The sequence below is a fragment of the Mirounga angustirostris genome, unplaced genomic scaffold (genome assembly GCF_029215605.1).
Source record: "Mirounga angustirostris isolate CCGP_5_RB_7025 unplaced genomic scaffold, mMirAng1.0.hap1 SCAF_4, whole genome shotgun sequence".
NCBI lineage: Eukaryota > Metazoa > Chordata > Mammalia > Carnivora > Phocidae > Mirounga > Mirounga angustirostris.
The window spans coordinates 140,732,538-140,747,121 of NW_026991712.1; the positions used below are offsets into that span (position 1 = coordinate 140,732,538).

General features: G+C 41.5%; 1 protein-coding gene across 11 annotated transcripts in view; it reads right to left on the reverse strand.

Moving 5' to 3' along the window:
• The window catches only part of NFIA (nuclear factor I A), a 369,091-nt gene that overhangs the window by 58,228 nt on the left and 296,279 nt on the right, over positions 1–14,584 (reverse strand). For 8 of the 11 annotated variants that reach the window (XM_054512839.2, XM_054512843.2, XM_054512840.2 and 5 more), the window contains one exon: positions 746–924. In XM_054512839.2, the coding sequence (XP_054368814.1) occupies positions 746–924 (179 nt within the window). The remainder of the gene's footprint in view (positions 1–745; positions 925–14,584) is intronic. The other 3 variants (XM_045897554.3, XM_054512841.2, XM_054512838.2) reach the window with 1 other exon arrangement.

The following is a 14,584-nucleotide window of genomic DNA, read 5'->3' on the forward strand; positions in this document are numbered from 1 at the left end:
CATTATTATTATTAGTGGCATTGGGATATAGCTATCCAACTGTAAACACTCAGTTCAACTCTGAAATAAAATTTGTGATCTTTAAAAATCACTTTTACGTTTGGAATATTGTCTCAAGTTGTGATTATTTGGTTTATCAGAGAAAAAATGAAAACATTCATTTGAAGCTGTTGAATACTGTTTAGCTTTATATAAAGATAAGTGGGAAAGATAACTACTTGCAGAAATAACAAACCATAATAAACTGTACTTCTAGCATCTTGAGTTCAAGTACTGGTCAACTTGATCTAAAGTGTTAGAAGACTGTATTTTTAAAAAATATCAACTTAGTTGATCTGAAACATCTGTGCCCCCCTCGTCCCCCTACCTCTCCCTACCACCCCAAATCATTATTTAAAATTATTTGGTCTTTCTATTTTGTTAACTGTGTGAGCCCAAGGGTTAGTGTGCACGAGGTGGAATTATCAGCCCACAGACCTTAGAAGGTTATATGGTTCACCCTTGAGATGATTTATATCCATAAACTTGACAGTTGCGAACTTAACACAAACACTTTTTAAACCCTGGCCAATCACTCTCAGAGCAAGTTAACTTTCCCACAATCTAGAATAAATATGACATTTGCCTGCAGTCCGTCAGCACAACATTAGAGCACCGTGTCACATGGTCAGAAGGTCTCCCCTTGTTATTTTTACATTCGGTTAATATTTCTAAAGAAATCGGAAAAAAAAAGAGGTCTCCTTACATTGAGGAACCCCACCTGTCCAGCCTGCTGACCAGCATCAGGGCAGACAAGTTGGACAAACTCTTTCAGCGTCTCCTGAGGGTGATAGCGGATGGCTGGGTGAGAGAAGTAAGGCCCGGGCTGCTGGATAATGGGCGATGTCGGGAAATGAAGAGTCGACGGTGTTGCGTGCGGGCTTGCTGTAGGAAAAGAAAACGTCAGAGTCATGAAGAGAAAGGCCCGCTTTGCCACAGCGTCTAAGCTCGATGCAACATCCTTTTTCCTTTCTTTCCTGACCCAACTCACAGCACTGTTCATGTGGCTGAATTTAACACTGGATAGGTCTGATAGATTTTCTTCCTTAAGGCTCTAAGACAAACATGGAGGTTAGATTAGGGTAGGGTTTCAGGCTGTCTTTCCATTTTCAGTGGACATGAGTTATAAAGGCATTAATAATCCTTGGTGAAGCTGAAGATTATTCATTACCTTAAGAGCCTTTTTAATGAAGCAAGCAATAAAAAATGTATTTGGTAGATTAGACCTGATTTAACTGACATTACATATGACAAATTCTAGTTTGCACATATGGATCCTCTTTCATGCTGAGCTAACCCATAGACAATAATTCATTGTTAAAGCTCTTATACCCCTTTCAAGGAAATTTCTAGGGACTAATACAGGATGAAATTTTTTTGAAGTATGTAGTAAATGATCACTTAATGAACCTGTGCAATTTGGGTACCTCACTTTACATGGAAGGTTTACGTAGACGCCCCCCCCCCCTTTTTTTGGCCATTTCAAAGCCAAACTCAGAAATGCATAAATGTTAGAGCAGGGGAACCCACAGGCTGAGTAGGCAGTGACCCCTGCTCAGCTGTGGGCCTTCTGCCCATAAAAATTGATAAAAGAACTCAGACAACTATTACTCCTTTTTATTTGAGCCCTGCTAAATTTTATTTGTACAAGAAGATTACATTAGATTAAAAAACTTATGTGAGCCGCTTGATAATGTTTCTGAGAGAACTTCTGCCCTTGAATTGGAAGGGTGATTGATAAAATCTGCTGGAGAAGAAGAGCAGCATATGGGAAGGGTTGGGGACACTCAAACCAGTAACGCCAAGGTAGCAGCTCTTACTTCTCTGGGAGGGCCAGAGAAACGGCTCTCAGATAAAAGCAAGTGAGAATATTTATCTTGCCTTACTCTTTGCAGTTAAGTCTTCAAACTCAGGGAGTCCCTGCAAAGACCAAAGGAATGGCCCAGTTTTTGGAAAGTAAGACTTTCGAGAGTCTTACTGAGAGGTGACTCATAAAACTGTAGAGCAAACTAAGCAAGAGAGGCCACATTTCCTACCACTATCCCATAAGCATGGCTGAGGACTGTACAAATCATCCATCCCCACTGATCCACTGGGCATGGGTTCTTTGTTCCCTACTGGGATGTCTTTAGTATTGGGGCACTTTCTGACTAATAACTGAAATGGCTAGGACTTTGAGGTTCAGAACAGTATCTGTAGTTTTTAAAGAGTGAAAATGGGGGTTTGGAGTGGAAGCAATAGTCTATCCCATGTCTTGCAGATGATCTTAATTCACACAACCTTTAATCTATCCAATAAACATTGATGAGTTTCTATTCTGGGCATGGGATACAACAGTGGGCCAACACAAAATTTTATCTTCAATCATACAATTGAGGGCATCTTGGGGTGCCTGGGTGGCTCAGTTGGTTAAGCGACTGCCTTCGGCTCGGGTCATGATTCCAGGGTCCTGGGATGGAGCCCCGCATTGGGCTTCCTGCTCAGCGGGAAGCCTGCTTCTCCCTCTCCCACTCCCCCCCTCTTGTGTTCCTGCTCTCGCTCTCTCTCTCTCTCTCGCTCTCTCTCTCTGGCAATTAAATTAAAAAAAAAAAATTGAGGGCATCTTGAACACAGCCTAGTGAAACCAGAATTCTTGTCATCTTCCATCCTTTATACTTGCTCTTCTTCCAATCTTTCCCATCTTAGAAAATAGCTTTTCTACCTATTTAATTGTTCACTGTCATATCCCCAGAACAGTGTCTGGTACTCAATAAATATTAGTTGAATGTACAACGATCGATTGAATACAAGAGTGGTATAGAAATCAAGAACCATACAGATAGACTTAAAACTTTGGTTTTTTTCCCACCTGGCAAAAAGCCAGAGAGTTTAGGGATCTGTTATTGTCTCTGAGTTAAAACCCACAAGCGAAGAAGTTAAATGGCTCTGGTCATCTCTTACTTTGCAAATTGTACTTTAAAGAACCAAAGGAGTTTTGTTCATCTAATATGGTATGGTTGTCTTTGCTGGTAGCAAGAAAATTTGACCCCGCACCCTGCATTTGACCACATAGTTTCTAGTCAGGGATGGAATGTGGCATTTCCCAAACAAGGCTGGGAATGTACTAAGCATAACAAAGTGATACACGGGACTTCTGCAGCTTGTCAAACACAAAGGTGGGAACTCCCTTGTCAAGAGTCCCCAGCAAGCTGACCTTAATGATAAAGTGACAGTGCTTCAGGTGCTCGATGGAAAGTGATAAATGATTGTTTGATTATGAAAAATTGTGGTGGCCAACAGAGAATGCTGCCCAAGGGAAAATACTCACTTGAGTAAAGATCAGGTGGATAAAAGTTAAAGAGAGTTGATAGGGGGGAGAATTCAACGGATCTTGGAATCCCTCCTTTAATTGCTAATAAACATCTTGGCCCTCTTTGTTATTATTGCTTAATATGTAAAAGAACACCATTAGCAACTTAAATTTAGACCTTAGTTTCTTTATCATATTTTATTAAAACAATTCACATTTTCCTTGTGGCCCAGAGTTGAACACAAACCTGAGAACACATGGTACTATATGAAATTAATTCTGCAATGACTGACTTATAAGGACCAATTAATTCTTAATTAGCACCAGGAAATCATTTAGCCTGTAGTTTCAAATTAGGCAATTGCTGAGTCTGCATTTCAAAGGGTTATCCCTCACAGCCCTTACTTTCTCATGCCTTGGACTTCTGGTTCAGCCATTAGTTCATTGTGGAACTGGGTATATAAATCATTCAAGATCCTGAGCTTTAATTTCTTCAAACAGAAAATAGTTGTGTTACAGACACTACACAGTCCTGTTAAATATTATTAAATACATGCTATTTCTCTGGATAAACTGCTAGTATTACTCTTTTACTGGACAAGACCCACGTTCTTCCGTTCTCTAAAGCTCAGCCTTCAGCAACATCTAAATTTGGATTTTCTTCTTTCCTAGTTCTTGTTTTCTCTCTCTCATCTTGAATTAGACGTTTTCAGTGTGCCTAAGTTCTTGTCGAAGTAGCCTCAAATCATTTTAGAAAGTTTCATTGGGGTGAAATCAATCACTCACTCAATCTGTAAAATTCATTAAACGTACGTCAAGATCTTCTGATCAGGGGTCCCACAGAAGAGAAACTACCATCTGAGAACTCTAACATTATGAATCTGGCGTGGTGCTAATGCAATGCACAAAGAATGGTCTCAGTCCAAATTTTTGACAGAGAAAAACATCTCTTATGGATGTGTGTGTGTGTGAGCAGTTGACACAATAAAAAATTATAGCACATTATGTAAATGCATATTTAGATCCTTTAAAATGTGCATTATTTACTTGCGAGTCAATAAAGGCTTTTCTCAAGTGGTTACGGTTTATTGCAGTGCATCCATCTGTATCCATGTTGATGTTAATACAATTTTGTGTATTAAAAGGCACTACAAAATTGGCTGCTTCTGGGGTCTCATACTCTTAGTACCCTAGGCCAGGAGCAGTGGAGAGTGTCAGAAACACTCCGTTCTGGATGGATCTCCCTACCAGCTTAAATTTTAACCAGAGGCCAGACTTATTTAAAACAACTGCCGGGCTTTTCACAAACAATACAAATAAGAAGGAAGGAAATTTGATCTGGTTTCTCCAGCTAGAATGGCATTGCCTACACACTCTGAACAAAGTAGCCACAATTCAAGAAACAGGGAGCCAGAATTTCCCAAAGAGTGTAGAGCTCAGTTATTTATGACAAAATGATCATATTACTGGATACTTGAAAAGAAGAAAGCAGGTCAGGCAGGTTGGTTTACTTGTTTGTACTTGGCCCCTGTCCCTTGCTCCGCTTCTTTAAAAAGATTCTCTTGGATTTGGTTTGAAAGAGGAAAAAGCTGAAAATTCAACACAATATGTATTTTTTTTTTAACTTAAAAATGCTTTCTCCCTTAAAGCAGAATGAGGACTGGGGAAGGAGAATGTCAAGGTCATTACTGTCTTACTGTGTATTTGGGGAGACTTACTTGATCCAAGTGACTCTTGGTCTGGGTCCTCCATAGGGAGGATATATTATAGATATATTCTTATAGACATATATTCTAGCTCAAAAAAGATGGTTATCAGGGAGGCACAGCCAGATAGGTTTGGAAACACGTACTTCATTTTTTATAAATCTTGGGAAAGAAAAAGAGAGAGGAAAGTAATGCCTCCTTACCATTTTTGGCAATTTTGCCCAAACTCAACCTCCAAGAATTCTAATAACCTTCCTGCATTTTTCCTCAAACCAAAATTTATGGGTTGAATTCTTGTATTTAACCTGACATTGCCTTAATTGCTTTATTCCTTGTCCACGAGCCATCACAGACTCTTACAGATTAGACAGAGACTTGGATCCTTTTCACGTGGCTTTCTGGCAATCCTAGAGTCTCTTGTATGGGATGCTCCAAAGAAAAGCTGTCAAGAGAGCAGTGCAAACAATAAAATCTAATCCCCCTTCAGGTGCAGTGTGCTCTTAAGACAGCATGACACACAGCCTTCTCCCCTCACGGGAGGAATGATCACTCCCAAGCCTTGGCATCTGTAAAGCTTCACCGTCTTACCATTCATCAACCCGAAGTCAGTGGCAACAGGTGAGAGTCTGAACTGTTCCTGTGTTAGCCACTCCTCCCCTCAGCGGTAAGGTGTTCTTCAGACAAAAATAACCATTTCCATAGAGCAATGGTAGCATTAAGAACTCCTGACTACTCAGGGCGCCTGGGTGGCTCAGACAGTTAAGCGTCTGCCTTCGGCTCAGGTCATGATCTCAGGGTCCTGGGATCGAGTCCCGCATCGGGCTCCCCCTGCTCAGTGCAGAGCCTGCTTCTCCCTCTCCCTCTGCTTGTGCTCTTCTATCTCTCTGTCAAATAAATAAATAAAATCTTTAAAAAAAAACTCCTGACTACTCATATTTAGAAGTAAAGATTTTTAACAAGGCAGAACTCTAAAAGAAGAAAGTGGAAGGAAAAAAAAAACTGTACTAAGAAAAAAAAAATAAAGGCTTCCACAAAAGCAAATGGAATTTGAATTATTTGGGTTGTCAACTGCTACACACTTGGCTTCTTCAGAAATTCAAAACCACCGTATATGACACCACTCTAGCTTACCTAAAGCTGAGAAATCTATCTTAATGGTCCATAGCTATAATTTATAAATCATGCCTGAGTCAGACCTGCCACTTATCAAAGCCCAGGACTTTGGAGTTATGGGATTTGTTTTAACAGAGACACAAGGAAAGGGGAATTAGCAATGGTTTTTAAACCTCGAGGAGGAGGAGCCTTTTCTAAATAGCCAGCCTTTGATTTGAGGCAAGCCAAGGTTTTCAAAACATATAGCACCTATCTTCACCATCGCTGAGATGCATGTGAAAGACCCGGATGTCACCGGAGAGAAACATATCTGACACTGCATGATACCTGGTAAAGCCCTTAGTATTTTTATATTACTGCTACCAAAGTAACTTTACGCTACACTGCATTTCCAAGACGATTGGTATATTCTACTCCATTTGAATTAAGGGGATCCTCAGGTTGGAGATCAAATTCCAATGTCTTCCAGACAAACAGACAGAAAGGGGGAGGGGGGAGGGCGAGGTCTTTTAAAATTTTTATTTAGATCCATTTTCGCTCCTGAAAGACCCTTCCTGTGCTCAGGCCCTGTCTTAGCATCTAGACCCGGGGCTGGCACACATTTTCTGTAAGGGCCGGAGAGCGAAGAGTTTAGGCTTTGCAGGCTGCACGGTCTCCGCTGCTGTGCTGCAGAAGCAGCCACAGATATTACACAAACAAACGAGCATGGCCATGTTCCAGTAGCATTTTATTTTCAAAAACAGGCAGAGGGCTGGATTTGACTTGTGGGCCATAGTTCGCGGGCCCCTGGCATAGACCCACATAATTCCTGTCCACCCTCCAGACACCTGCCATGCTGTGCTTGTGCGTTGAGCCCCTGACGATCCCTGCCCCTTCCACCTCTTCCCTACCAAACCCTGTCCTTGTCCTGGTCCATCTTTCTGCCGAAGACTCACCTCTTTGAAGCTTTCAAAGCAATCTGCTTGCCTTCTCTATTTCCACTAACTATCCATTGTCGCTCTTTTTCTCTTTGATGAGAGTTTGTGCCTTTGGACTACCTTCACCCACTCCTGCTCCCACCCCCCACTATAGCTCTTTGATTGTCCCTCTTCACCATTATCTAACCTGCTTTCATCTGTGCTGGTTTCCCACACCTGTGTGTGTACAATTTCAAGTTAAACATAGGAATCCAAAAAAAGTAGAGGTATAATATGAGGACTGTGGGCTTTAGAGTCTGATAGGTATAGATTTAAATTCTAAGTCTTTCACTTACCAGCTATACTTTAAGTTTCCGAGCTTCTCTATGACTCGGTTTTGCCATCTGTACAGTGGGGCTAATAATACCTCAAGACTGTTGTTAGGATCCAATGAGACAAGTATATAAGACACAAGGTGTAGTTCCTGACCATGTGGGTAAGTGATCCATAAATAGCTTCTTTTATTGGTAATACTATCATAAGTAAGGATGGGGATGTGGATGGGAGATGAATAAATTGAAATCTGTTCCTATTTGCTAAGACTTGTTTGGATTACAGAATACACAAGGGGAAAGGAATATTAAGTAAGAATAAGAGGGACCTGCTGCTTATCTGTCACTTGGACAAATGAATACATAAATATTGATGGAAGAGCAGGTACTGTCAGTATGGACATGACAAGAGGGTCTTGAAAAAAAATCCCTTAACAACAAAATGCAAAACAAAGCAACCATAGCAACAACTCTGATCTAATGGTCATAGATACAATGACCTATAAAGACTGTTTTTGACCAAATATACTTTGAACCTGTACCTTTGTTTAAATCTCAAACTCTGACAAAGTAGAAACTTAGAACTAGGGGGCTGTCTCCCTCTAGACTCTATTCTTCACTTAGATCTACAGTCCTTGAGTGTCCACACTGACCTCTCTCTTTACCATGTAGACCCCTGCTACCCAGGCACGCTTTCAACCTAATCAGAATCTGAGCATGTCTTCTCCTGCCCCACCCCCACAAACCCAGATACGATGGAAATTTCTATCATCCCCTTGAAAGGCCCACCATGTCAGTTTTTGGGAGTTGCTTATCGGAGATCTAATACATGTTACTGCTAGAAAAAAAAAGTTTTTAGGGGCTCCTGGGTGGCTCGGTCATTAAGTGTCTGCCTTCGGCTCAGGTCATGATCCCAAGGTCCTGAGATCGAGCCCCGCATCGGGCTCCCGGCTCGGCGGGAAGCCTGCTTCTCCCTCTCCCACTCCCCCTGCTTGTGTTCCCTCTCTCGCTGTCTCTGTCAAATAAATAAATAAAATCTTTAAATAAAAAATTTAAATTTAAAAAAGTTTTTAAAGAAGATCTGGAGTAAAGGAAAATTTTCTAAATATTATTATTTTTTTAAAATATCTAACTTGATTAAGGGACTTTTAGTTTTGTTTCTGCCACTACTTTGCTTATAAATATGGGTGACTTCTTTCTCTTCTAGATCTCTCCTCTGCAAAATGTACTCAATCACTGATGCTCACCTAGCTTTGCATTCCAGTGGAACTCTGTCTCTGGGATTACAGTTATAAATACTCAGTACAATTGATCCATAGTAATAACACTGAAATCTAAAATATCTGAAACTAGGGAGCATGTGCCCTTTAAAATAAATTATTTTTAAAATGTTTCTGAGATATTAAGTTATAGAGTATTTCTGGACACAGTCTCTATGACATCCTGGCTTTGGGAAGGCTGTAATTTTTAGAGGTTTAAAATCCCCAAGTGTGCTTGTTCAAGCTCTGTGAGATGGAGCTCCTGCCTTCGGATCCTGACAGGACCTCCTCTCTGAATACACCACATTTGCACACTACTTGCTTAAGCCGTCATGATGGCTAATGTGAAATATGTTCAAATGCCACACAACAGCAATGATTATTGGAAATATGAAGAGGGACTGTTTCACAAGCAGAGTGGACAAGAATCCCATTGCATGAAGGGAATTTGAGCTTCTATGTTATCTGCAAGCAATGAATGCTAAGAAATAAGAGATGAAGGATAAGAAATATGGCAAAACACTTGAGAAAAAAGCAACCCCACAGACTGGGTGATCACAGAGGTGAACAGAAATAAGCAGGGAGTCCTCTCGCAACCTGTTGGGATTGTACTGGAATTACAAACTGCAGTCCTGCAAAAGAGAGTTTCCAAAGTAAAGTCCGTGGAGATGCTCCAGCCTCTCAGAGGATTACTGGTAGTTTGTGTTTGCTGACGTGAAAAGAAAAAAAGGCAAAAAAACAAGCAAATAAATGACAATAAAACCCATGATAAACATAAAAGCGCGGGCTGATTGGCAGCATTTCCCCCACCAAATCGTCAGGTTTATGGTGTGGTTTAAGCCCCTATTTCTGAGAGACAGGATTACTAAAGTGGAGGTTACTTTCAAAGCATCCTCCTGAATTCCAAGTATCTTCCTGAATACACCTCATAGGATGGAAGGATTTATTCCTATTGTGGTAGATTTCACACAAGGGGAGGAAGTATGAGAAGAATCAGTCCAGTGTCTGAAGTCAGGGGTCCAAGCTTTTATCCCAGGTTGGGTATCAGATAGCTCTGTGGGTCAGCCTCCTGGCCTCTACTGCAAAATGGAAATCATATGTCATGTTTGGGTTTTAGAGCTCAACTCCTCTGTGTTTGAAATCATCACTCCCTATCCTAATCCACGCAAAGTCACTTAACATTTCTGAGCCCACACTTCCTTATCTATAAATTGGATAAAATAGCATACAAAAAAAAGATTTTTCTCAGGATTAGAATGAATTCTAGTTACATAGCAGGGCTCGCTCATTTAAAAAGTATGTGTTGAGAATCAACTATGTGCTAGACAATATATTAGACAGTGGGTTATTTACTATTCTTAGAATTATTTTCTTTAGAATAAAGATACGTGAAAAATAATCTGGATCATATAATGTAATGTGGCAACGTGAGATAACTGGGAATCAAAAGTTGAACTGTTTTCATGGACCTGGAAGCTCATAGCGTGGGCTAGTAGTCACTTTCTAGTACCTGAATTTACCTGTGCTCTGCAAGTCCTCACCACAAGAATAAGTCACTTCAGCTAGGGAGAAAGCTGAGCCCATTGCTCCAAGCTCAGGACAGCTTTGTTCTTATCTCCTGCAGGGGACAGTTAGTAGTTCTGTCTGTCCAGCAGTTCCTTACCATTCCCTCTGGAAACAGAGCTCTCATGGTTTTTGGGGGTACCTATCCTTCCCTCAGCCCCAGCCTATGTAGTGAGAGTGGTCTCAACCCCACCCACTGGTTCTGCAGGTAGGTATGCAACCCAGGCCACACCAGTGAGAAACCCCCTTATCTCTTAAACATAAGGATTATTCCAAAAGTGACCCAAGCAAAGGACCCAAACCAGGACAATTAGAGCCATAAGCATCCAGGAGTAGAACCTTGCCCAGATCTACTGTGAAAAAGCTATTCTCTTTCTCCCTTGGGATTGTTATATTGGTGGGAATTAAACCTGGAGCTGCCCACATCATTAATGCCACAGTCTGAGGAGATTCAGCCTCAGAATGAAGTTTACACAGAAGACAGAAGAGCTGAGGCAAAGAACAAGACATACAGATTTCTGAAGGTATCACCTGAGCATCTGGATCCAGCTCTGCCTGAAGCCATCCACCCCTAGACATTTTACTTACAAGCACCAATCCATGATTTTCTTTTGGAGGGGTAGAGGGGATGGTGAAGGAATTTGGTTGGGTTTCTTTCACTTTTAAAAATATTTCACTTGAAAGGATCTATATGAACATATCTTCAAAGCATTCATTACCAGGTATGCAACAATTCCACAACTTTTATTATAGTGTTCAAGAACTGGAGGATTTGGAAAGATCTGGAGATATCCCTCAGGGATGCCAAGGTTTTCTAAATTCATATCGCATGCCAATGGAAGGGACCCACACAAACTGACGTGCATAAATCCAACCCCCCACAAATACTGTGGGGATTATCCCTTTCTTGAGATCGCCTCTCATTAATCTCATCATAGTGATAATAATTTGTTTCCTATCTACCTGTTTGGCTAGATGTGGGGCCAGAACTCGTCTGGTTTGTTCATTAGGGCCTAGCATGCTCAGTAATTACCCGCTGAATTGATTCTTATAAACAACAGTCTCTTGTTAACCAAAGAGGTGCTTATCTTAACTTTAGCAAGAGCCATGCCTGAATGAAGACAGAGCCAAGAGAAGTCTCTACCATGGCTAAAGGGCTGCCTAGCATGGGAGGGAGCTATTTACTTGCCCCACTGGGCAGATTCCCCTGTTTTCCCAAACAGACAAGAGCAGTGGGATGGGGTAACCAGGTTGCCTCACTTCCCTGAGACCACATGTCCTCCTCTGAGCATCCGTGGCTCCTCCCAGAGAGGAGAAACACACACTCCTCCCAGACCCACAGGAGCAGGTAGGAAGAGTAGGCTGGGGATGAGGATGGAAGAATGAAGGAAATGAGAACTCTCTCCAGAGAATCACGTGCAAAGAAAGCAAATGCAGGTATGAGGATAAAAGGACCCGTCACAGAGATAGGGAACATTTAATCACCATACTTACGACAGTTCCCAGCCCTTTCCATATGTCATTTCACTCCCTCTGCCTCCTCAGGCTTTAACGTTTGGTACAGGTGGGAAAACAAAGGCAGGTAGAAGATAAGTGAGCCGCACAAGCGTACGCGGATCCCAAGTGGCCAGCCAGCACCCGAATTCTATGCTGGCTGACCCCACAGCCTGCGCACTTTGCATTGTGCTCCGCGGCTCCCCTCTGAATTCTTTCTCGGAGGTCAAATGGTTTATTTCCCTTCAGAAGTTTTTGTTCACAGGTCCCTTATTATTGTATTGGAACCTGGCAACTCTGATGTTGCTCACGTGTGTTTTGCACATCAGAAAAAGGAAGTGTTTGACCGGGGGTGGGGGAGCGACCGCCATTTCATATGAAGAAATGGCACATGACAACTGGAAATTTACTCTGGAAATACACATTTTAAACAACATTCTCTACGTGTGATTAAGTACACTCATTTTAACAATACAAAGGAGGCGGCATGAAATGGGTGACTCTCTGGGATACTGCGACCACATTAATAGGGCCGTCCGTTCCCATTTCAAATATTAGTGCTCACCGCCCCCCCCCCCACCGCCTACATGGATGATAAGCTGATACTACATAAACATTGTTAAAGCCACAGTTCTGTGCTACAGTAATTCACTTAACTTTAACATGATTTATGGTTCTGTCAATAGGGGAGGCTGAAAACCCTGCACTGAAGCTTCAATGTGAGCCTCATATTTAAAACAGCAATTGTGTGTGTGTGTATGTGACAGAGGAAAACATTCCACATAAAGAGGAGATACAAGTCCAATACTGACTTTTTTATTCCACTCCGAAAAGAGGAAAATAAAGAATGAGTTCAAACATGGAATCCACATGATATTAAGCTAGACCAAGAAGAAAGAACTGCTAGGGATTTATCTGATTATGTGATTTATAGTAGAAGCCACACTGGGAAGTCTTATCAATGAGAGGATTTTAAAGAAACCTTGCTCAGAACCCTGCCTTCACCATGTGTGCCTATGTGGGTCTATGGTGGGGGAGCAGGGGAAGGAAGAGAGGGAGGGAGAGACAGAGAGATGGAGGGAAAGGGGCCAGGAATTCCAAGGGAGAGCAGTTTCTTTTGTCAAGATGAGTTTAAATCTAGGCACACGTGGTTAAGCACCCTATTTTTCTCTCTGGCACTCACCCTGGGGGCATTTTGCCTCTTTAGGAGATTAAGGAGCCAATTGGTCTTACTGCACTAACCTGTCCTCCTTGGGACCACATATTAGCACGATTCCCCTACAGAAGAGCTCTCTTTAGAAGTTTGCTGTGGGGATGACAAATTAACCCAGCAGGGTGTCCCACACATCTATCTCAGTACAAATTATTAGTGTAATAGAGCTTTTAGTTATGCATTTATCTAGTAATTATTGAACGGTTACACAAAACCAAGCTGAGCAGCCATGGCCTTTTATGAGGTTCACTCGGTGGGTGGCCTTACAGTTAATTTAGGATAGTTTTCCACTAAGCAGTTCACTTGCAGACAAATTAGCTAAACAGCCTTCTCCTTTAAATATTTTCCATGTCATAGTGAAACTCTTTACAATACAATAAAGGTACAGTTTTAATTACACGCTTCCTGACTTTTGTTTAGTTGTAGTTTTAAAACATTTGCTGGCACTGTTTTTTCCTTTGGCTGGGCAGTAATAGCTGGTTATAAGTATCTGGCTAATGAATTTAATAATTTCCTGAACTGGGACTTAAAGGGTCTTTGCTAAAAAGCTGCCTTTCCTCTTTGCCATCCAGATCCTTCAAATCCCATCGGCAGTGTTTCCCACTGGGCTGGACACCAGCATTTGAGCTAACCTTGACCAACGTTCATAAGCCCTACTTACTTGTCTTTCAATGCTCCTCAAAGGTGGTACTTGTTAGGTCTCTGATGCCTGCATTTGAAAATCAATTCTGGCAATTCTTATTGTAGAATGACAACGTAATGTTTTCTCAAATGACATACTCCAATAATAAATAAACACCTTGCGTCTGTTGGCAGATTATTTCAGCACCTTGTTAGCAACAGGTACTTAATTGCTTCTCATTTCCCTGAGATGATTCAATTGCACTAAACCAGGAGAGACAAATTAGATTTAGCTCCTTTGAAAGGAGCGCCAGCAGGTTCTACAACTAAGTTAAAAGCTTTCCTAAGAGGCAAAGAAGTTTGCAGATACGATACGAGAAAGCTGAACACACCTATCACTTAGATCAAGGGGGCCTATGCCAAGGGAGAGATGCCATGGTTATGGTGGCGATTAAAGGGAGTACTTCTTCTTGCAGGCCCTTAATTTTGACAAAAAAATTTGTAATACAGCAAATATTCTACAAAAAGGGGATCATCTCAAGCTCAGTATTTTTCTTAATGCCTAGCAAGGTAGAAGCTCTTCATTAAGGCAAAGCAAATATGTATTGAGCATTTATTCACCATGCAATGCATCTCCCTAAATCCTACCGAATACATGCACTTGAATATTGTATTATTATTACAAATGGGGGATGGAAGTGACTCCCTGTTATTCCCAAACTTTCTGTGTGTCTTCAATCAAATCCATGCAGTCATTCATTTATTCAACAAATATCTGTTGAGTGCTTTCCTTATGCCAGGCACGAGGCTGAGGAGCACAGATAGGAAGAATAAAGCCATGGTTCCTGCTCTGAGGGGCCCTGTCATCTAGTGATAACTGCTGCCTTCATATTTTACCTCTCCTTCCTTCCTCCTCTATTATTGTCTATGAATCCACACTCCTCCAACCTTTCCTGGTGACCTCCACTTCCTGGAAGGTGATCTTAATTCTCATAATTCTCTGCAGTATGTTTTTCTTGGCCAAACCGGGAAATATTGTTAACTGCAGACCCTTAGATG